The sequence below is a fragment of the Neodiprion pinetum genome, chromosome 2 (genome assembly GCF_021155775.2).
Source record: "Neodiprion pinetum isolate iyNeoPine1 chromosome 2, iyNeoPine1.2, whole genome shotgun sequence".
NCBI lineage: Eukaryota > Metazoa > Arthropoda > Insecta > Hymenoptera > Diprionidae > Neodiprion > Neodiprion pinetum.
Window position 1 is genome coordinate 32,677,792 of NC_060233.1, and position 23,684 is coordinate 32,701,475.

At 43.4% G+C, this 23,684-nt stretch overlaps 1 protein-coding gene across 9 annotated transcripts in view; it reads left to right on the forward strand.

Annotated features, from left to right (window-relative positions):
* Ca-beta (Calcium channel protein beta subunit) overlaps positions 1–23,684 on the forward strand; it is a 75,387-nt gene that overhangs the window by 26,316 nt on the left and 25,387 nt on the right. The window contains exon 1 of one of the 9 annotated variants that reach the window (XM_069133927.1): positions 22,836–23,664. The exons of the other annotated variants lie outside the window; for them this stretch is intronic. Coding sequence (XP_068990028.1) covers positions 23,602–23,664 — 63 coding nt within the window. The 5' untranslated portion in view covers positions 22,836–23,601. Of the gene's footprint in view, positions 1–22,835; positions 23,665–23,684 lie in introns of those variants that run through there. 9 annotated transcript variants of the gene reach the window in all.

Below are 23,684 nucleotides of genomic sequence, written 5' to 3' on the forward strand. Positions count from 1 at the left end.
CAGGTACTTTCGTGTCCTTGCCGATCCGTTCGGATAAATTTCAGTGAAACGAACGAAGCAAAATTGAAGAAGAAGAAAAGGCTAAGGAGAAGAATAACGAAGGATAAGGAAAATACAAGTTTTCGAGAAGAAAGGTGGGTCGAGGATTGAAAGAAAGGACGAAAAGAAAAAAAAAAAAAAATACTACCGACCCATCGAAAAAGTGACAGCCGTTAATTGAAGGGCAGGCAATTATCTCTCTGCGTCCACGACGTCGTCGGGCCCTCGGTCTCTGGGATGATGTATCGCGTGCGCATTTTCGAACCTAAAATAGGTAAGGAGAAAGAGAGAGAAAGAGAGAGAAAGAGGGAAAGAGAGAAAGGTGGATAGGAAGGGATGAAGGTGCAGGAAAAATCTATATACAACGAATAATAAGAGGTGAGGTTAAGTTGGTCAGAGAGTAACACCTCGTCGCCATGATTTCTTCTCGTTTTATCCCGCTGAGGCGACGTGGCAATAATTATTCCGCATTGCGAAACCAGTTTTCGAACAAAATTCTTACAATTTCAATTAGCGCTTTACGATCGTACGTTCCGTGCGACTGATCGGGCACATTCATCGTCACAAGACTCTCCGATGCAGTGATTCATATTTATTAATAACAAGGATAATGGTCGGTAATACCGCAAGTGATCTTGGTCATCGAAATTCTTCTTACGCCTCATCGAGCGCGAAGTCTGCTCAAAGTAATAAACGAACAAGCATGCACGCGTGTGTGCGTTCAAGCGAAGGCCGGTCACATACGAATACGTGTAATAATGACGAACGTCGAAAATGGCAACCGCGTTCCTCTCCGTGTATGAGTGTCCTTTCCTCCTTCTTCCCCGCCAAAAAACTTCGTACCTGGGCTGTGCGCAGGCTTTGTACGCCGATAAAACCGAGGCTCTGCACCGTGCCCTGCTGGACCACTCGACAGCTCAGAGAATCAGCCTCGCCTCCACGACTGTGTTGCACTACACGTACGGAGAATTTACGAACACAGAGCCGGCAGCGATATCTGGATATCCATAAAGGAATCGTTTCTTTTCTTGCACCGCAGATTAGAATCTCATTGTCTTATTCCATTACACACGGACGAATCAACCGGCCTCCGCGCCCGAATAGACCCGGTTTGATATTCTATCGGACAGAGAGAAGAGGATTAAAGGAACGCAAGAGCAAAATGAACAAATATAAAAACATTAACCATCAGCGGCGGCGTGGCGGAATGCTCGTGTGTCGAACGGCGTTATATCTTATTTTTCACCTTCGGAGTTCAAAGATCTTACACGGGAAAACGCCGAGTTCGTACACCCGTGTCTCTTTTGCTCCATGGTGGGAACTGTATCGAAACGACTGCATGGGCGGGTCGGCGACGCGGAGGTCAAGTCAATTTTTTCTATTGTAAAACAAGATTATTTATGTGCCATTTTTTCAAATCACTTTGTTCCACATCCCGGCATTGGGACAATGGATGTGGACCTGGCATATTCTGTTCGATAAATGAGACCGAACCGGTGAGCATAAGATTCATTTTGAAAAATTTTAACGCAGTGAAAAAAATTCACTTCAACTTTCTGCAAGTCGCTATCGCAGAATATTTGATTATTTAGAAATGGGCCCTTGTCACAGAAACATGCCGTTTTCCGATACCTACTTCTGTCGAAATTGAGTGTCTTTGCAAACAATTCTTCATCCGGATTCCTTATCTTCGCGTACTAATGCAGGCTTCTTTTCTAACGAGTTAGAGACTCTATAAATTGAAATCAGACCAACGATCAACTACAGGAACCTTAGAACGCAGAGTCACTTGGCTGAATAATAGTTATTTGTCAACTTCTACCGCAACCGTCCGCATCAATTGTTCACGATCAATGAACTGAAACGGGTTTCAGTTAAAACTTGAACCGTCGTTGACGTAAGAAAGTTCAAACTTTACGAAAACCAATTGCAACATACCCGGACCTGTGTTTTTCTCATCGACAAAATTTAACGAGTTTCGGTCTTCTCGATTCAGGCTAATACCAGTCTACTGTTACCCAACTTCGTATACAGGCTTATTAATCTGCTGATTACAAACACCACGCATCATAAATGTAGAAAGAGTCATTAAAAAAAATAATCTCTCCTTCGTTCTCCCCCTGTGAGAACAGGTATAAGTATGAGGTATCTACGCACGGTTATTCCGACTTAGAAGAGTTTTAGGACTTATCTCAGTAAGCCCGAATGAAAATAAGAACAAGAATGAGAATAAGAAGGGTGTACGTGTGAACGTGACGGTACCAAAGTAAGTAGAAAGATCAGCTATGCGCCGGTGTTGGTGGGCGAAGGTGGACCCGCGTATAGACAAGCGACGCATGTACTCGGACGTGTGGTGAGTATAAGGTACTTTTATACCTGCCCGGTGGATATTAAAGCGAACATCACACCCTCGTCATTCAGATACTTTCCTCTCGCTCTCTATCTCAGAGTCCGTCCTCCTCCCACCTTCGCTCTCTCACCAAGTCAAACACGCCGAGCGAGCTGGAAGGATGCTGGAGTAGGTACACGCAGCGTGCACAACTGCAAAGTCAAATTCTACCCGGCTCCTCTCCTCCCCCTCCCTCCCTCCCTCCCTTCCTCCCTTCCTCCGAGCCCACCTCAACCCACGGAGCCTCAAAGAAGAAGGCCCTCATCGTACCGCATTCCACAGGCCTAGATTTTTCCTCCTGCTCTCTTTTCACGCTGGCCAAATATCATTCCCCTCCCTCTCTCCCTCTCCCTCTCCCCCCTCTTATATCCCTCCCGTCCTCCCTCTCCTCCGACTCGATTCGTCCGCAGCTCCGCAGCTGTGTACCACTGCCCCGCATATAGCAGTTCTTCTTGTTTTCACTTTTCACTCTTACTCCTTTGTAACCGTCGTCGTCGTCGTCGTCGTTCCCAGTGACTCCGTGTGTACCTGTGCGTGTTGAACGCACACGCGGACACCGGACAACCACCCTCCCGTTGCGATGCGATGCAGGTACGCAATTCCACGTTTCGTTTCTCATCGTGCACAGCATGCAGGAAACTCCGTTGTGCGCTCGGTATTAACCCTAGTTTTCGAAATTAAAAATGGTGCTCAACTCGACATTCGTTTATCCCGCCTTTGACGTCCCTACCCTTCTCCGTTTCTCTTCTGCGCGCACCATTTGCGGACGGGATAATACGAGACCAGCTTCGGAGACAGAATTTATGGACAACTTGGGCCGCTCAGGTTCAAAGGATACTGAACTAGCTCTTGTGAAACGAAGGCGCGCGCACAAGCACACACGTATACTGTACGCATGTATGTGTATTTGTGGTGGGATTTGCGACATGTGGTACGATAGGTGCCAACGCCTTGCTTCTTCGCTCCTTCCCTCCATCCATCGGACCCAAAAAAATATATCCTACAACCAACCGAACGTCGCGATTCGTGACCTTCCCCTTTGCCGACAGATTATATATGTATTGCGATACTTATACCTGGATGCGACTCGCAGTGCCATAAAGTCAGATGTTGTAAAAAGGAATATATCCCGAAGGTAGAATTTGCCCCAATTTGTTCAATGGCAAGTCAACGAATGAAGCATAATTCGACAAAAATTGTGTCACGTTCGGTTCAGTAGTCGTGAGGCTATTCCTAAATTCGGTTCGATTTTTTTATTTTTTTTCTCTTCTTTTTTAATCACTTTTTGAAAGGTATAATTGCACGTGCTGAAGCGTACAAAGTGGTGACGTACTTGTACGTGACTGTGCTAAATGTCATTGAAAACTGCCAAAGCTGGCGAGTAACTTGATCTTTTTGGTTTCACGCAAGGTTTACGATTTTTCAAGAGAAGTCGTACTCTGGTGAATGTATGGATACCGTCGTGTCGTGGTACCTTCCTGGAAGAAGCAGGGAAAAAAAAAAAGAAAACGAGGCGAAAACTCGGAATGACGGAAAAAAGAGAAAAAATACTTACCCAAAGAGAGACAGAAGGACAAATACGTACGGCGAGAAGAAAAAACGTATATTTTGGACAAGGATCGAAGCCCTCCATCATTTGATCGTAATTATATCGAATTACACCTGCAGTCTAGAGTTTTCAACGTTTTACATAGCGAAACACGGACCTTACGGCAGCTGTGGTAGAAAAATAAATAGAATATTGAGAAACGAATACAATAAGGTAGGAAAAGAAAAAAAAAAAAAAGCAAATTGACCGTGGTGGTTGATAAAAGAAATCCCTCGTGCAAATTGCGCCTCGCAGCGCATTAGCACATTTTACTGGCTGGTGGCCGTGCTGGTGCCCAAAGCCGTTGCACTCTCTCTCTCTCTCTCTCTGTCTCTCTCAGTCTTTCATTCTTTCGAGTATACTTTTTTCTCTTTTCCTCATTTTATGCTCCTACTCACTCCCTCTCTCATTCTTCCGCCTTCTTTTATTCTTGCTTTCGGCCGTAGCTTCGCACACAGTCAAAGACAGGCGTGTACACCGAAACTGCAGCTGGATCTCGAAGATGAGATGTTGCACTTAGCGCAATGACGGCTGCGGCAGCGAACCAAGGATATATCGTGCCTCTGACTCTGACGTGATACGTGCCTGTGTATGTTCACCGATAGGGCCCCGTTTCTGCTCTTGGTATCGGGGTGCACTGGGCGAGGGTGTGGGGATGATGCCCGCTGTAGGAAACTGCCTCTTTGTCCGCCGTTAGATCCTTGCATCGCTGACCTGCTGCCCCACTGGCGTAGAAATGCGCAAAACGAGACACCGCGCAACCCACCAGATCCCAGCTTTCGGCGTCCTTCGGCGTCCCGTCGTTGGGTGAAATAAGGAGGACGGAGACGCAGAAGTGGAGGGGGAAACTTGGATGATTAAAAAAATTCGTTGCCAATTTAGTACGGAACTTGAAAATAAAACCAAAAGACCAATCACGAAGAAGAAACTCCAGGGTAAATTCGGGAAAATAGGAAAACGGAACTAGATTTCCGATTTTCGATTCACTTTTTATCCAACTTTCATTTTTGATCATTCATTTGCACTATGAGATGAATGAACTTGTGGGTTATTTTAATCATTTCGCAAACTACGCACACGTTTTGCGCACACGACGGGTTATGGATGAAAAGTGCTGGTATAGGATATCGTAAATTGACAGTCGGAGAGAGGATTAAATTGGATATGATTGAACTGCATTAAACTCAATCGGAGCACGAGGTTCTCGTTGAGCTGACGCTAGGTACAATTGCTGTACAGTATTCTAATTAGGTAATCAACGATTGGTGGGTGATATGAAATATCTCGCAAGCACCGTTCGGAAAGAATATCGGTGAACCCCGAATGAAAAAATGAATAAAATAATACAACGAACTTTATTTTATTTTTTGGTTTTGTGTCACGTGTTGGCTATGGATCTTTTTTTTTCCTACGCCTACACGGAATCGCGTATCGCTTACCGTTGACGAAAAAAGTTTGTCACAACTGCGGATAAGACGGATCAAATGTCCTAATTCCGAAAAATTTGCAAATACGAAAAGATGAGGAGTCAGGTTTTCGTCTCTTATCCTCTTTTCTAGCTGCGACGCAACGGGGCGACGCCTTTGTCTGACTTATTTTTCTTGCAATACCCTAGACCCTGCAGCCAGAGCGGCAAACTCCCTCAGGCACCCGCTGTGCTGCGGTTAACTTATGCCATGGCATTGTTGTGTAGCTATCGCCATTTTGACAGGCTCTTCTTGCAGGTTCTACGGGCAGCTTATGTGCCACGCTGGATCTGTACCTCCAACCACGTGCAGTCTTCATATTTTGTTCTGAAAAGTCGTGCGGGTTTCAACAAAATTACAACCATGAAGAATTTTTTTTGGCAATCTGAGATTTTCATTAATTACGAAACAGTTGGCTCTCTTTCTCTCGACCATCTCAGTTGTTTGAATCCCAAAAGTTTTGCAGTGCTTTTTGTCCACTCTCATGTTCAGGTTCTCAAGTTTGAAAAATTTTCTCCTACTTACCTTCGATTACGTCTTGATCCTGAAAATGTTACTCGGTCGTGTAAGGTTTCTCTGAATGGGGTGCGAACACTTCGTTGAACGCGGTTGACCGGGTGAATTTGTTAAATCGGTAGAAGAGATCCATCCCCTACAGTATATTCATTCTACAGAATGCCACGCATCCGAAAATGCGAAAGTTAAGCTCGGCTGTGGGTACAGCGCGTTTCCTTTGTCGTAAATCTCCTAAAATAACGCCTAGCCCTCTTATATACCTGACCTTACCTCCGCAGTTTTACATTTCTAATTTACAGATTAGATCTAAGATTTTTCCCATTTTCCTTTTAGCCTCCCTCTCGAAATCCTCTCGAGATGTTTCCTCTCGCACGTTCGCACGCACACCTAGGCGGTTACCTCTGACAGCAGCTCAGTCGAACCATCTGCACCCTCCACAACGAGCGTGAATAGCCACCGATGACTCGACGACTTTTCCACTTTTGTTATACACTCGCAGAGATTTCTTTACGTATGCGTGCCGCGCACACTCTCTCACCTTCGAGCAGCGATCCCTCTTCGCGTTTATACGTAGGTGTTCCCTACCCTCCACCCCTGAGTTACAGGTGCTTTTCCCTTCAGCCATCGTCGAGCCATTTTATAATCTCTCGCGGTCGAATGGATCTGGGAAAGTATTCAATTACTCACGGGATTTGGTATACCGTGCGATTGAGGAAAATCTTGCAGGCTTACCGGCGGCCGGTGTATTAATTGACGAGAGGATAATTAAAGAGGTAAGAGCTAAATAATGGGAGGGGAAAAGAATTTCGACCGAAATTCGTTACAGACCGCATAGCCCTTTTCATAGTTTCTTTCCTTCCACCCTGTTTCTCTCTGTCTCTCTCTCTCTCTCTCTTTTCTTCGAATAAGCATTGCATCGCGCGAGCCTCAATGTGCGGGCACTGATGTTCACTTACGGTCGTGGGACTCGACGAGTTTAAGGTGTTTTTTAGTGTTTTACGGCGGCCATAATGCCTTTCTGTGGATGCCGCTGCGGCAGGTATAATCCACGCTGTCGAGTAAAGATATTTCAAATTGTAGGGATGCACGAGTTACTTGCGTGCGGGCGCATCTCGTTCATAGCTAGGTAGATGCGTCTAAGACCGAGGGGAAAAAAAAAGATGCGTCTATGTGTAACAAAAAATAATGTAACTACTGGAAAGAAAATTCCTTTTACCAAGAAAAATTGTAAGTCAACAAAAGTCGGCGCAAGTCCATTGACGAGAAAAGAGGATGTCTTACGGAAATGAAGTTGTGCGTAGAATTTAGCCGAGTCACTGATTGGCGCGAAACTTATGGGTGGTCCCGAAGTTGCTCCTGCACTGCAGTTGTTCGCTACCCCAACTTTTACTCAACATCTGTTGGGCACTGTCCGGCAAATGGCTCGGCAAGTTTGAGTGGTGGGGTGGGGGAGTGGTTTGAGAAAGAAATTTCTAAATTAGATTTTTTCAGAACTACCACGTTGCACTCTCTATTGTTACCGTACCGTTTTCATCTATAACTTGATAATGTTTATTATCCCCCGCCTTGACAGCTGTCTGACAAACGTCGATTACACGATGAATCGATGGAGTCTTCCGCAGATACGTACTCATCGGCAAGGCTGTACCGAGAACTTTCTTGTTAATCTTAACGGTTACTGAACCAAGGCTCAACTTACAAATTGCAAAACCGGTTCATACAACAACAGTCATCTGTAACGAAGACCTTCGTCCAGGTCTTTCTCACAGGTTACTCGAGAAGGAGGGAATAATTGTACGAACTTTTCGTTCACTCAACCCTGATTCATTTGACAAAGTCCGACAAAGTTGTATCGGATTAAATCGTCTATTATACCGATAAACCCGCAAATTGTCATAGCGATAACTATTCAAATGCAAGTGCAGATAGATTCAAGACCTGCCATGTCATTTTTACATAAATTTTGCAGGCGAAATGAGAAGTCCTGCACGATTTGATCTCAGGATCTCGGCGTGGTCCTCGTACTATATCAATGAAAGAAAGAAAGAAAGAGAAAGAGAGAGAGAGAGCGAGAGAGAGAGAGAGAGAGAGAGAGACTAGTTCGCAATTATCATCGCTTCTTGCACGAGGTAGATGGCGGCAGGTTCCCCGTGGGTGTGTTAAACTCGTGGACGGCGAGGCGTGGATGTGCAGGTCTGACCGGACACCATCACTCCCATAACGCAGCAACAGTGTACACAAGGGACGTACTCTTCCATACGAGTGCATCGCGTTCCGCGAGGGGGTTTGCCGGCCCTCGCATTGTGGTACGGCTTCTTCGCGGTATGTAGTGTAAAACAGGAACAAAAGAGTCCGGCTCTCAAGGATAACTGCTAAGGACAACCTACACTAGGACGTGCACGGACGCCATATTGCAAACAAATAAATTCGACGCTAGGATACGGGAGGGATTGAATTTTTCTTTTTACCCTTATCCGGTAGAACTTCGGTTAAGTTTTTGCCCCCGATTTGTCACACTTTTGGGGAAAGAGAAAGAGTGAGTCATGAATTAAAAAAAAATTTAATAAATTTAAAAAAAAATACTTGGCGAACTTCTCTCGCGCATGTGGAACGACGAAACAAGTTACAAGGTACTTTGTACCTTTCCAATTACCGATGAATACACACTACGAGATTATTGTTGAAGCCGTAGTAAAGTTTCACGTCACTCGACCTGCCCTCTTGGTTAACGCGCGGGTTTCACTCACCGCGAAATTGCTTTTAACGAACAAAGGATCGTGGTACGCTTGATCTCACTCTACGTAGATTTAAGCTCTGGTAATTCGACGCCGGTTAAAACAGCCAGGCTCTAACTTACGGTCGCAGGTAAAGCCCGGTGCAAAGATGGCGTTTGATCGGTATCCAATCTTGAACCCCCCCTTCCCCATTCCCCCAATTCCCAGTCTATAACTCACCTCTCAAGCCTTAGCGCGAAGGCATAAAATTATTTTCCGACATTTGCAAATAAATGTACAATTATCAGGATCGTAAATTTGGATTGAGATTAAAAGATGCAGTGAATGTAGGTTTTTCTATTTACTCCACGTACGTACTCAGAGTAGCATCGAGGTGGTTATTTTCAAGTCCGTCGGCTGAGGGTACCCAACAATTTTGGAGAATAGATTCTGCGGCTGAAAATCTAGGGCTAAAATTCCTTTGCACAAATTCAGGGGACCAACGGTTGGCGCGTTTCAAGATCCGTCAGTCGACCAATCAGAGATCCGATAGACGAGCCACATAAGACCCAGTTGATCGCTTTCAGTCTCGGTAAGGCCCAACTGCTATTTCGCGATTGGAATATTTCAAAATGCTTGAACCCGAAAACTATCAGCCCTACGAAGTCCGTGCTCAAATCTTCAGCGTCAGATTTTTTCTAAGAACTTGTCCTCCGAATCACGGCACCCTGTGACTACATCACAAACCACTGTACGTGGCTGGCGTCTATTAGGTTATACATATACATCATGCAGATATTCTCAACCTTTTTCAAAGTCCTAGGAGTACCGAATCCTGAGTGGTTCCGAGGTTCCGAGCTCTCTGCCCTACGGGCGAGTGTCTCTCTTTTATTTTTCATTTCGGCTTGAGTGTTTCTTTTTTCGTTGTTTTTTTTTTTTTTTCGTTTCCTCGTTAAGTGTCGGGGTTTGACCGGCTAGGTCTACACGTAAGCAGGGTGAACGCTTGACTGTGTGCATGGAGAAGCGGGATGGAGTTTGCGTCGACGTATTGACCTTGAGTAGGCTTGAAGTTGAGGTGGGTTTTGGGCACTGCCTGCAGTTTCTGGGCCCTGCACCGCGTGCTTGTCTCTCTTTCTTCCTCATCCTCGTTTCTTTCGTCTCTCTCTCTCTCTCTCTCTCTCTCTCTCTCCCTCTCTCACTCTTTACCCGCTCCATGTGCCGGGCGGGCCCTGTTAGTCGCATTCGCAGACGCCAACATCAAGGACATGAAAAAAAATACATTAGACGAAAACACGTTGCGATTTCAACACACCGAGAGCCGCACTCGGGGATCCTGAGTTCCCTTCTGTGGCGCTGCTCTCCAGGTCCTCCTCCTGGCTCCCTGAAATCGCATTTATACCTACCTTATACCCTTGTATATATACCTGCTGCTCTCCACGCATCCGCCGAACGTACTCCGCTAACCTAACCTAACCCAACCTGAACTATCCTATCCCACCCTATCCTACACCAGCGAGTTTTTACAACCACGTTATTTGGCCCGTCGAGTCGCAACGCGCAGGGATAAAACCTCCGACAAACGTTGCCGGAAATTGATACGTGCTCTTGAGACCTTTACGATCATTGGCAATTCAAATTCCACTGCGAAAATCCAGAATTCAAAATGACGACTCTCTTTGAATATTTTATAATTCTGAGATTGCTCAGGTTACCGAATTAAGATCCGATGACGTAACTTGAAAATTGAAATTCACAAGTTTAGTTGTCCAATTACCTCCTTTGTGCCCTGATTTAACGACTTGTAATACACGCTCATACTATATTGCGGTTATATTGAGATGCTGGAAAGAATTACTAGCATTTGATCTGAGTAGACTGATCATCAAAAGCAATTATTTTGTATTTTCATGTAGGTATACATTTTTTTCTTTTACTTTTCCTTTTGTCTATGAAGTATAGCCAGTGCAGCCTGTCAAGATTACAGCTCTTGATGAACGTCACGTTCGCCGTTCGCTTTATTATAGTGTTATTAATCACTTTCATACACGATGTAAGTTGAAAGACAATACCAAGAATTTTTTGACTCACTTGAAATATTCCTCTATCGACCATAACGTGTAAGCGTAAAAACGAATGAATCACGACCGAAGGGAAATAATTTGTAAAATATATTTATTGCGATTATGATTAAGATACGTTGCTCGTAATTTTGTGTCGAAAATTTTCCTCCTTGAATTCAGTGAAGAAAAAAAGAAAAAAGAAAGAAAAATATTTAAATAAAACTGTGGAACATGTAGACGTTTAGAAAAACAGAAAAGTGTTTGAAATTTTCACCACGTTCTTAAACCTCGACAATGTTACGACCGTGGCTCAACATCCATGGTCTCAATACCGTCTCCGCAGCGTGTCACACGATTTTCAAGATCAAGGTCGCGCCTCCAGAGATCGCTGGACCATTTAACCGACGACGCTGTATATTCGAGAGCTCATCCACAGACGCGGAACAGAGTGCGGTGCGAGACGAGTGTCGCAAGTGCATATAGCATACTTGTACCGCGCATATATTTATAGGACCAGTGCACGTTGCAATTCTTGAAATTTACAAATCCCCGGAATACTTGGATGAGCGTGCGTACCTGCACGGCATTCCTCGTCGAAACGCAATCTTATTTATATAAGATATCGGCGTGAACAATCAACTGATTATTAAAAACGCCTGGGAGAACTACAATGAAATGGATTCATTAAACTTATTAAAGACGATTTTATACATCGGTGAATCGTTATTTAAAACACAGGCTACGTGTATGGCTTGAGATGAAAATTAAGAAAAATAAAGCTTGCACGAATTAAAAACTGAGTAAAAAGTTGAAACTCTGGGTCAGAAAAATAAGATTCTTATCGTCGAACTCGACTGTCTTGATTTATTATTATTTAATTAATTTCCAAGCCACACGAATAAATCTATGCCAGGTATTATAGAGGCCGAATTTGATGAATGAATCAAAAAAGAAACCTCGGTGGTCGAAGACGTCTTCGGTCGAAAATATAAGGTAAATAAAAATGCAATTCCGTAAAGATATTTCAAGTTTTTTAAACTCGTAGATCATATTTTATGCTCAGGAGAAATTACCTGTTACACGTGGATATGTACATCAGTTTCTCTCTTTTTTATTCAATTTTTCCTCTGCCAGTTTGTAGCACAAAAATACTGAAAATATAGTGTTTGGTGTATTGATTTATCATTGCAGGTATCGTCATTTCTAATATCATAACAATTTTTCAATGATTAAGATTTTTTATTAAGCAGTGATATTGAACATTTCGAGCAACCAGTTTTGCGTAAAAAAACTATTTTACCGTGACCTTTGAAAATCTTACATATTGAATACTAGCATCATGTACCGTTTCTTCAAGACTTGCTGCTCAAGATTAATTTCTTGTTTTTGAAACGTTTGGAAATCCCCAAAATTTTTCTCAGCACCGCGGGAGATATGCATTTATTTATCTTATTATTTATTTGTCTATTTCCACTTTTTCGCAACAAGGGCATTATAGAACAATTTTTTTAAATACTGCCTCGGCCAAAAGCGATTGCATTCGGACAGTTCGTCGATGTACTTTTGTTGAATTCGTGTCATTGACTCGAATAAAATGCGACGAGCATATCGAGCCGCAGATGTGATTAAAAATCCATAAAACCTCTTCGCTTCTGAGTGCATAAATTATCCGATATTTTTGTGAAAACAAAGAGACGAAAGAGCGTTGCAATATCGATAAATACTCCGCATGCCGCTGCAGGCGAACATACGCACTGCCGTTTAACGTGATAAAAAAGCTGCTTATTTTCGGCGAGGAATACCCGGCGTCTGGAGATCGTTGAAACGGTTCACCGCACCGTACGCCCGTGGGCCTTAACAGCAGCCTTATTCTTTCGCCTCATGGTGCACCTTGCCACTTTCAAGATCAAGGTCACATCTCGGTAGAATGACTGGACTTTTTTCACATACCGAAACCCCCGCCGTCCGTGTACTTTAATACAAATCTACGCATTCGTATACATACGTGTAGAAGATGCAGTTCTCGCAATCGGTGTGGTCAATTTATGCACGTACATGTCGCATTGTTGGTTGTCTGGGGAATACAGACATGCGGGTATATCATGTGCAGGATTCCTGCTTGTAAATTCCTTCCTTATTAAATTCAGCCGCCCGTCCAATCCTCGCATTAAATCTACCGCTCTGTCTGCATTCGCTTAAAAATTATTCATATTTCAATTTTGTTACGCTTGAATAAAAGATAATTATTTCACCGTCCGAGAGCGTATTTCATTGTGGTTTTTTTGTTTTCCGAATTGCTCCGGCGGTATAAACAAAATTTTGACGAATGAATTTTTCGTAAAACGTTCACGTAAATTTTTAAGTTTTCTCCTTGTCCAGTTGTAATTCATACATTTTTCCACTTTTTTTTTTTCACATTCACACGAGGCGTGTAAATTTACAAATCGACGTCAATAGAATGAAGTGTTAATTTGTACGACAAAGACCGCGCGCATAATTATAATTTCAATTTATACTCACTTACTGTTGAAATATTATTGCAATTCAAATTTATTCCACATTCATCTGTCATCAAAAGGCAAGACAAAGTATTTACTACCTTTTTAAAAACTGAGTTACTCTTGATTATTGTCGCAATTCCGAGCTGTTATGCCGGGGCAACTCGTTTAGTGGCATCTAATGACTAACCGGTAGTTTCCCAGCATCTGTTCTGACATTATTTTCAATATTTAAAAGTCCGACGACACGTCGAGTTGCGATAAAGTAAGAGGATTTCGGGAAAATCGATTCGGATGAATATAATTCAACGCACGTACGTGCACATCTAAAATTTAACAGGACGGCCAGTATCAATTCTGTATATCAGTTCACGGTACTTTTTCCTGTCATCTTAAATTCCCTACTCCGCCATTTGACGTTACAGAGTCAATTCGAGCCTATGAACCAGCTTTAAAACCGGATCGCAACATTCTCGATGGTGATTTCTGCCTTGAAACTATCCGTGCGTATACACGCAGAAGCACGTATTCCTCATTTACAATTTCCTCGCTTAATTAATTTACTCGGAATGTTTTTTACCTTACCGCTGTACGGAAGGTTGGGCAATTCCTTGGGCGCACTGACCCACCGTGTAAAGTCGAGTCACCCGCCTCCGAACTACGCGGTGAATTATAGTAAAATTATGTTGCGCTATGTGGGTGGCGGCGAGCACATAGAACGGCGTAGAACACGAGTCGCGGTTAACGGTGTCGTCATTCCCAGGTATACCTAAAAGCGCCTAAAAAGCTCGTTTACAAGCGGATTTCGTACCGATTCGGTACATTCGCGATCGGAGAATAAGGTCGGAGCTTCGGGAGTGAAAGAGAAGAAGTAGAAAAGGATCAGGATCGGGGTGAGCTCCGATCCTTTGTCTCTGTCCGTGATCCTTTTGTCCGGCACCTAGCTGTGCCGCTGCTGTTGCTGCTGCTGCTGCTGCTGCACGGTTCGTTTGGTGGATTAGATTGCGCGGCGGGAGAGGTTGGTCTATGAGAAATTGAATGACCTGCGGAGGTGTACGCGAGGCCATATATGGAAACCCGTTCACTCAAGGTACAAGTGACGAGGAGGAGGAGGCACGGAGAGCGGGCGGAGGAGCCTCGACGGTGCACACAAACGCGAAATAACGCGTCTCTCAAGGATCGGCGTACCTGCGGACGGACCTTCTCACCGGGACCAGAGGCGTATGGGTAAGCCACGGTGCCGAGGTATGCCGCCGGTGATGGGACCCACGTGTATGGGTACTCGTGGGTACGTTATGTTATGCCCAGCGCGCGTTGCGTGTGCCGGAAAAAAACTTGAACTCTACGAAGCACGGTTGGCACGCCCAAAAGTCACACATCTTTATATCACGCGCGGATAGGTGGGTATATATGCCTAATTAATATCAAAATGCCTTTCTACTTATTCCAAGACACTCGATTTATAGACGTTCCATGTAGTACCGTCCGCGTCCACCTCGATCTCCTCTTGCGATATATATACATATACATATAAATATATACCTATACACGGGGCTTAGGACGTATAACCCGCACACGTATCCAGTAACGTTAATTTCTTCCTGCCTCTCTTTTCCCCGCTCCTCGTACCCCCCTCACCATATATCTCTCTCTTTCTCGAATAGACGTAGAAAATATACTTATAGCTCAAGGTATATACTTCTTCTTCTTCTTCTTCTTCTTGAACGCGGATATAATTGTTGGAGTGATTCATAGTCGCCGTTCGCGTATAGCTACGTACTAAATTAAGATTATTGCTGTACAGAATGTCCGAGTATGCTGCAGAGTCGACGCGTTTATACGGGTAGGTATGTGCATCTATATATACACACACACATATATATATACATACATGTGCGTGAGTGTGTATGCCTGTAAGGCGAGTCGGTTCCATGGTACGCGTGTAATAATTTCGTGAAGGATTTATTTCACTTTATGTATTATACTCGTATACCCGCGTAGTAACCATTTACTCAGCACCGGGTATAAAAATTGGCATTTCGAAACTTCCCTGGTGACCGAATTGCTTTGATACACAGGTACACGCCTCGATGCGACGTATAACGTACGTACCGTTCGAACGTTCGTCGTCGTACAAGGTACTTCCTTGGTGTAAGTTTTTACTTACAAAAACTTGACAAATATATGTGACAAACAAAACCATTCATTTGCGAAATAATTACCATGTCGCATCGGAAGCTTGCCGCTGTTACCGCTGCTGTTGCACGTTGCTATACCTACGATGATCCATCGGTGGTGTGCTTTGCTGTTTTTTTTATGCTTCTCCCATACTTCTCAGATCCTTCCTAATTAACATTCTACTACTTTTCTCACCTTCTGCTACACCGGCGTTACACTTTATCCCAGCTATGTTACATCCGCCCTCATTTCGTCGAGCTGCATAATCCTCGAGATAGGCACACGTGTCCGTTGGATATCGAGAGACGTTACAGATAGTGACAAAATCGGGCAAACAAAAGTCTCCCGATAGCGGGTGAAAGTGGGAAAATCTTGGGAAGGAACATCGAATTAATTACAATGGTCTTTGTGGTTTTGGTCAGCTGAAGGAACGAGTCGTGACCGTCGATTTGTAGATGAGTCAAAAATATGAAACGACGAACTTTGGACGTTTCAAAGATCAATGAAATCATGGGGTAATTAATGTTCGGGCTGGGCAATATCTCGATTCTTCGATACTATCGATCACAAAGAATTATAAAACCAGTCGTACGGATCCTCTTTGGAAACCGCCACACGTTACACCTTCGATGCTTCTGATGGTATTTCCGATATCTTAGAAAAAAGAAAGTGTTCAAGTCGACGAGGTTCATTCCCATTTCATCCGGCCTCTCAATTGACCCTGAAAAGTACCGACAATGTCTGTCTCTCCCGCCAGTGCGGATAAATTGCGACTGCGGATCGTTTCCGTGAAAGAGGAATTCCCTTCGCCGCACTACTTTTATGACAACTACCCGAGCACCTACAATTACCGTTCGAAGTATGCGATTGGTAGGATATACGAAGGTGGAAGCACACTCGGGGTATGAAGACGTCAAGGAGGCGAAGGATGTATGGTTATATACGAATGTCTCACGTATTGACAAATGATAGGGTAAGCCCAGCCTACCTTGAGGAGAGATTCATACATTCATACAGAGAGAGAGAGAGAGAGAGAGAGAGAGAGTGAGACGCTTCTACGGGAATACACGCAAGCACATTCACACACATAACGATCGTAGATATTTTAACAGTGGCAGACGGAAGGTGTGCGCGCGCGCGTTATGCGTCAGCGACATCTTGTAAATAGATTGATAAAGAGTCAAGTCATCATCTCGAGAGAAAAAAATCCAGTCATCCTATAAACGTTATGCGTTTATATTATACGTTTCGATATCATAATATACCGTCTAGCCTGCTATACAACGCATCCTCCGCCTGAGGCGTCGGGTTTTTTGTCTCTTCATCTTTTTCTGTCTAGGTGAACAATTTTTTTATTCAAATATCTCAACAGTTATCGTTTCGCTAGGCTTTTCATTTCGTTTCTTCGCAGTAACCAACGGCGATTTCGTTCGCGACGCACCGGATCTTCATGCTTTCATCTGATCGATACAGGTTCAGTTTCATGGATCGTTCGACGCGCAGTCGGTGGATCCGAATTGACTCGTCACGGGGCACAAAGGAAGCTTATTCGTTTCAATCCCGGTCCAGCCTGTCATTCTCGAACGGTATTTCGATCGGCTTAGACAGTTTCTGAGTAAATGCTTCTTCCGACATTTCACACTTTCCTAACGCTTGAAGCGCGACTCTCGGCTATGCGGATGGGCGAAATATCAGGTCGGGATCGTTTCCTCCCACGTGTCGCGGTCAGTGTATGGCGGTAAATAACCGAGCGTACGCACGCGGATGTGTTCACGGAGAGAAGGATGTATGGCGTACCTAAAGCTGGAACCGCCGCGAGGAGGCCGCGGCATGCCTATCCGAGTGTAAGTATATTAAAATCAGGGAATTAAAAAGCGATGGGCAAATAAGTAACGGACAGTCTGTGTCTCTCTCTCTCACTCACTCACTTTCTCTCTCTCTCTCTCTCTCTCTCTCTCTCTGTGTTAACCGTTGCAGCATTTCCATGTATTTGACCGAATCTAACGACTACGCGTGGTTACCCTACTATAGCCGTATGCCAACTAGGAGGTTCAAACCATTAGCCTCGCCCCGGAGTCCGAAGAGTTGGGTTTCTCGGCTTACGAAATACCACCAAGGAATTAATGATGAACTGTATTCGTTAAAAAAAATTCTCAACTCCATACTCGACTCTTCCGGGCCCACCTATGCAGGTAGGTAATTCAAACATCTCAATGGAGGGTCAGATACCGCGCCCAACGGGCGTCGAAGTTTCACCGAGAAGAGCGAAATCTGAAGCGAGGAAAAGTAATCTTTGACGATCTCACCTATCCTTCGACAATCGGCACTGATTATACGCAGGTGTACGAATAAAGGTGGTAATGCATGTCGGAATATCGGAAATACCTCGAGCAGCAACCTTATAAAGAACAGAGATCGCGCCGTGGCGATCCTTGCTTTATGGTATATCTATAACCGGGCTTATCATTGGTTGAAAGAAGCCGATGTTGTAACTAGATACATCGGTTCAAGTAAAGGTTTGGTTTCGTTTCGTTTCGTTTCGTTTCATTTGGTTTGGTTTCGTTTGGTTTGGGCGGTGGCGACCCGGCAGTATTTAGAGGGCTATAAAAAGAGAAAGCTTGTAATGCTTTCGGCCGATTCGTAGTTGCAGTTGTTAGTCTAGCAGTCTCTCCTGTTAAACAGCTCGCATCGGTAGGTATTTCTGGTCCCCGCCCCCTCCCGCCGCCCCTCCCGCCCCCGACTCGCATTCACCGAACGCGACGCGGTTATATGCATGCCTAGAGCAATAATCTTAATAATTATTACTTTAAAACCCTTTACTATATTTATTGTGGGGTAATCTACCTTCGGTACACCGCGCTCTCTTCAAACGTATATCATATGCGTACGACGTACCTAAAACGTATGTAACGCGTACCTCGGAGTCAAATGCATGCGTGCCCCGCCATGCACACGTGCGTTTACCACATGGAATAAACATGCGGGCACATGGATGTCTGTTACGTAGGTACGCTTACCTGCCTACGCGTACGTACTACATACCTATCCTAGGTATATCGCTACATGCGCTTCACACGCGAGCTACGAAACTATTTGATACGTCCAATAACGTATGTTCCATCTTCATTCCGTAAACCGTTCTCCGGATATTTCTCCTTTACAGTGTATCGCATTCCCCTGGATGAATGGAAATTTATTTGTTCGTAGATACTGTATATTCTTGCTCATTAGTAGGTAAGTGAAAAAAAAAGAGAAAAAGAAAGAGAAAGATTAGAACACCACGCTTTTGAGACCGCGATGTGTTATCAATGATTTTTTTATTATTCCGATACTGATACAAGGAAAAAAGAGCACTCTCAGCCCAGAAATATGAATTTCGCGATAATCGGTGTCGTTGTGGCAAATCCAAAGATGAATTGGTTAAACGGTTCGATCAATTGATCTCAGAGATCACGAGGATGGAGAATTCGTCTGCCTGAAAGGATTAACCGTTAGAGAAATTATTTTTACTTCAATTCTTTGCTAAAATCAAAATATTTCGCAAGACGATATTCGTTTCCGCAATCAGTATACAATCAGTAGCCAATTCTATAGATTTCGTAGCCCTGCGATGCGGTGATAACTTTCGACTTTTAACTTTTCGGATGATTGTAGGGTAACTTTTTCTTCGTTCTGAGAATAAAAAAAAGGTTGAATTAAAAAAGAAAAGATGAGTCCCAATAGAGCTAATCATCCCTCAATCATCTAATCAATTTGATCTATTGCATTATAGCGACTTATTCGGGCGCTCCGTCTGTATAAGCATAAGCTGTCAGGTATAGTTTAGATTGGCCGGAAATGACGGGCGATCAAAATTATTAAAAATCGCCGTCTAATGCCGGGTTTCGTGTAACTCGAGTTAAAATACTTGCTTATGTACTCAAGAGCGACTGGATTGTAACCTTGAATTTTTATTACTTACAATAATTGGGTATTGCAAACCGGCGTTAGAGCTATGAAGCAATCACTTCTAAGTTCATGCACATACGCAGAATCGTGTAAATGTATGAGGAAAAAAAAAATCAGGAACAAATTGATTACGACTGATTAATGTGGAGAATGAATTATTCGCGCAATTTTGCACGTGCATACTTCGTTATACGTATATTAAACGCTAAATAAGCAATTGACGATTTATAATCTCCTGGACGTATCTCATCTGTTCATATATGAGAGCTAATACTATACGTATCAGAATAAAATTGATTTCAAACCGTTTACTGAATTAATTCACGTTTCGAATTTATCACTTTGTTTTTTTCTCTCAGACATGTTTTCGTCCGACATTGTCGTACTCTGCTATCCTGCCCGTGTATGAAATTGAAATAACGTTATCAGATTATTGAAATCTGTACATCTCCATGTAGATTCTTACAGTACGCAGACTGAAAATCCATTGATAAAAAATCACCCGCTGTACAGTGAAATCATAATCGGCTTGCGAAAAGGTTAGGCGTGCTGTGAGAAATGTCTCTAACGATATTCCATCCGAAAAATCGAGCAACGGGAACCTGTTATCAAGAAATCAAGTAATGACCAGCCGAGACAGTTCGTAAGTTCGTATAATCTTATGCCATTGTTCCAAATTTGACTAAACCGATCCCAAGACCACGAGGTTTGTCGGGCCAAGTGGATTGAAAAAATGCCGAAAAAAAAAATCCACTGCATGTGTGTTATATTGTAGTTTGCTACACAAAATGTCTATACAGCCCGTAATAAATTGAAATTGATACCCAAAATAGTCGAGCTACAGACTCGTACTAAGGAATGCAAGGAGGTGCAGCGAGGAACGGTTAAAAATATTTCGAGAAGAAGGAAAAGGGGCTGAAAGGAAATAGAGAAAGAACAAACAAATCTAATTCCTCTGTAAAGTGGGTCGCGGGATTAGATGAAAACAAATTTGATTCTTTCCGAATTTCGATACTTTTTCTTTGAAATCTCCTTCTCTCATGTCCGGATGTAGAGGCACACGTATAACTGCTCAGCTAGGGAACTACGGGAAGTGTTTGATTCACGTTGTTTAAAAATGCAATGTACCCAAGCCTTGTGTATCGAACCAATTTCATTTCTTTTTCCTACGAAATTGATTCTGCGTTATAAAAAGGGGATTTGAAAGTATCAAATTGCTTCCAAACTTCATATTCTATTTTATCTGCCAAGATCGTCTTTTAAAATATTTCCTCTGGTTTTTCTTCCCCATGCATCCGGCACGGATGTCTCGATCTCCGGGCAACGCTCCGTACGTATTTTGAGGCTCAATAAGAGCTGATCAGAACAAGTTAATCTCTTTAGCAAAAAAAAAAAAAAATCTCAGAATAATAAGTAAAAACAGAGACGATGATTGAAAATGTTTCATCCGAACAGAGAAAATGGTTGAGATCAAGAGACATCGATAAAACTGGTTTTCAACGATCTACAGCTGGTGTGAAATGAAATACAAGATATTGACAAAATGTGACACAATATACGTTCATAATAATCGCCATCGACCTAAGAATAATCCTTTTGCCTTGTCTGGATTTGGGGAGGATAATAAATATGAAGCAAAATATAAAGATGGCGTTGGAATTAAATTTTTCAGTCTAGACCGGAAGTGTGAAAAAAGCAGGCTATAACCATCCGAAATATATAGGCTGGGTATGTAGAGTATAATCGTGCCAACGCATAGCCGTGTATCCACGTGGATAAGAGACTGCAGTGCATAAGGTTCGGGTGGTGGGTGTAGTGCAGCAGCGTTGAACGTCTAAATCTGTTTGGTGTATACGTTCGGAGTTTCGACCTAAATCGAAAATACGAATGATACAACTATTACGCCTAGTTGTCGGCAGACCTGCGGAGTCTGCCGAGGCTGGAAACGCCAGACAAAACGCGTTGCAGCTTCCCTGCTCTCTCTCTCTCTCTCTCTCTTTCTCCTCATCTGTCCGTCTCTCCTCTCGCCCGAAAAGAGAAGAATATATATATATATATATATATATAGAGAGAGAGAGAGAGAGAGAGAGAGAGAGAGACGAATTTACGTGGCTATGCCTAGGAAACGGGGGCGGCGGAGGCGCTGCGGTAAGAATGAACTAAAATAACAGCGGAAACGTACGCCTGCGTTGCACGGAGGCTGGCGATATAAGAACCAGAAGACAGTGAGAATGCAATGAAACCAGAAGAGCGACGAGTTTGGCATCCGCGCTGAACGAGCCTAGGATGAGGATGCTGCCGCTGCCGGTGCAGGCGCATGGCATCTGTCGGCTAATAATTCAGCCCTACCCTTTTGTCGCACGCTACTCATCTAATTACGCCGGAGCTATCACGGCCCGGCATTATTTTTGATCTTTTCGCTTTATGTTTGTCCGTTTGAGGCGTCGCAGCCGCGCGTGCAGCCCCCTCTCCACCCCCACCCCCCCCCAATATTAAATCGTCTGTCCAGTTTTCGGTATCCTTAGATATATCATAGACTCTTCGCCTTGTCTACTTATTCGTCACCCGGCAGCCGAGTGCTTGGGCATTTTTACGAGCTAACCGACGACTTTACCTCTTCCTCGGCTGCCGTTCTATATGAAATCTTTTCCATTTCCTTGGAACCGCGTTTTCCTCATTAATTGATACGGGGGAAAAAAAGAAATGGTCGCATCCTGTTGTACCGCCTTACGTTTACCATGTTTCGGTTTGTTAAGTAGAATTGACCATTTGACGTACCCACACAACGTTTTATAATCTTATTCGTACATTTTGAATCTCCGGTGCAATATCGACGATTTAGGACGATACGCGACGATGAACGGTCCAACTTTGTGCTTAGAATTCATTTTCTCCATGCGAACTGCTTTTCCAACAAACGGTAACCGGTCCTGAATAGTGCAATACTCGGTCAGTTATCTACCGTCGATAAAAAGCACTTCCAAGGATTTACAGCTGGTTGGTAAATCATATTCGTTATCAATGATGAAACTTAGATCCTTACCTACCGAGACATGAATTTTGAACAACTCTAATGAGCCGAAAAATACTGAAGTGAAGTTAACATCACGAAAAATTACTTGTACAAAAAACTTGCTGCACGTGTTCAAATCGTTTTGTGGAGACGAGTGCGTGAACACGATGTCAAAATAAAAAAATAAAAAAAATTCAAATTTGTTGGAAGGAAAAAAGTTAGCAAACGATACAGGAAAGCGTTGAAGCTTACAATTGTGAATTTTTTCTATGAATTTTATTATCGTCGAAGGAATGGTTCGAAGAATAGTGACGTAGAAGGTGGCTCTTAGGTCTCATCCTATACCATAACAACTGCAGCTGGCAATGGCAGCCGCTTTTATTAATAGCTAGGAGGTCGAGTCGCGTTCCGAAACCTCTTCACCAGACAGTCGAGTGTAACGGCGAGCCTGTTTCTCGTTGTTGTATTTTCCTCCAACTTCCAAATAGACGCCTAATTATACCACAATTTTTCGCTAACTCGAAACCTATTCACGATCTCTCATCGTCCGAACGATCCGCGGTCTTGTCGATACGTTACGTTACGTTACGTCGCCTTGAGCGCGACTCGTCCGATTGTCCTAATAAAACGCCACAGTCAGCCTCGATAAAAACCTCCGGGAAATCGGAAGTAATTTCATGTTTTATTACTTTGTTTTTCGCGTATTTCGCTGCCAAGTCGTTTCCGCATGTCTGCTTTTATACGTTCAATTCAGTCAAATCCGACCACAGTCATTCCGTCGATAATCAATCCACAATTGAATTTCGAACTGATTTTTTTTTTCACACTCCCAATATAGATGAATAATAAACGGATAATTATGTGCACTAATACGACTGCAGTTTGTTCGCCGTTATTGGGAGACGAAAGTTTTTTCAGAACTGTGTCGAATTGAAGGTCGGTGGAGTGCTACCAGTGATAAATGATAGAGGAAATAAGAAAACGTTATTTTTATGAAAATTCACCATTGATCAGCTGACAAATGGGCTTTTCTGTGTTCAATTTGTTTCTTTTTTTACTTTCGACAAACAGCTCCCGATCAGTGAGTGCCTACTGCAGTGCTTCACCGTACAGGCTGACCTGTATATTTGTTTGTTCAATAATTGGTGATCATTTGTGCGGCTTGTGTTATATCCTGTTGACGTAATCAAACATGGCGCATCACATGCGACGACCGATGAAACGGGATCATTACAAGCCGTTTGGCAGGAGGAAGGTACAAACTATTACTCATCG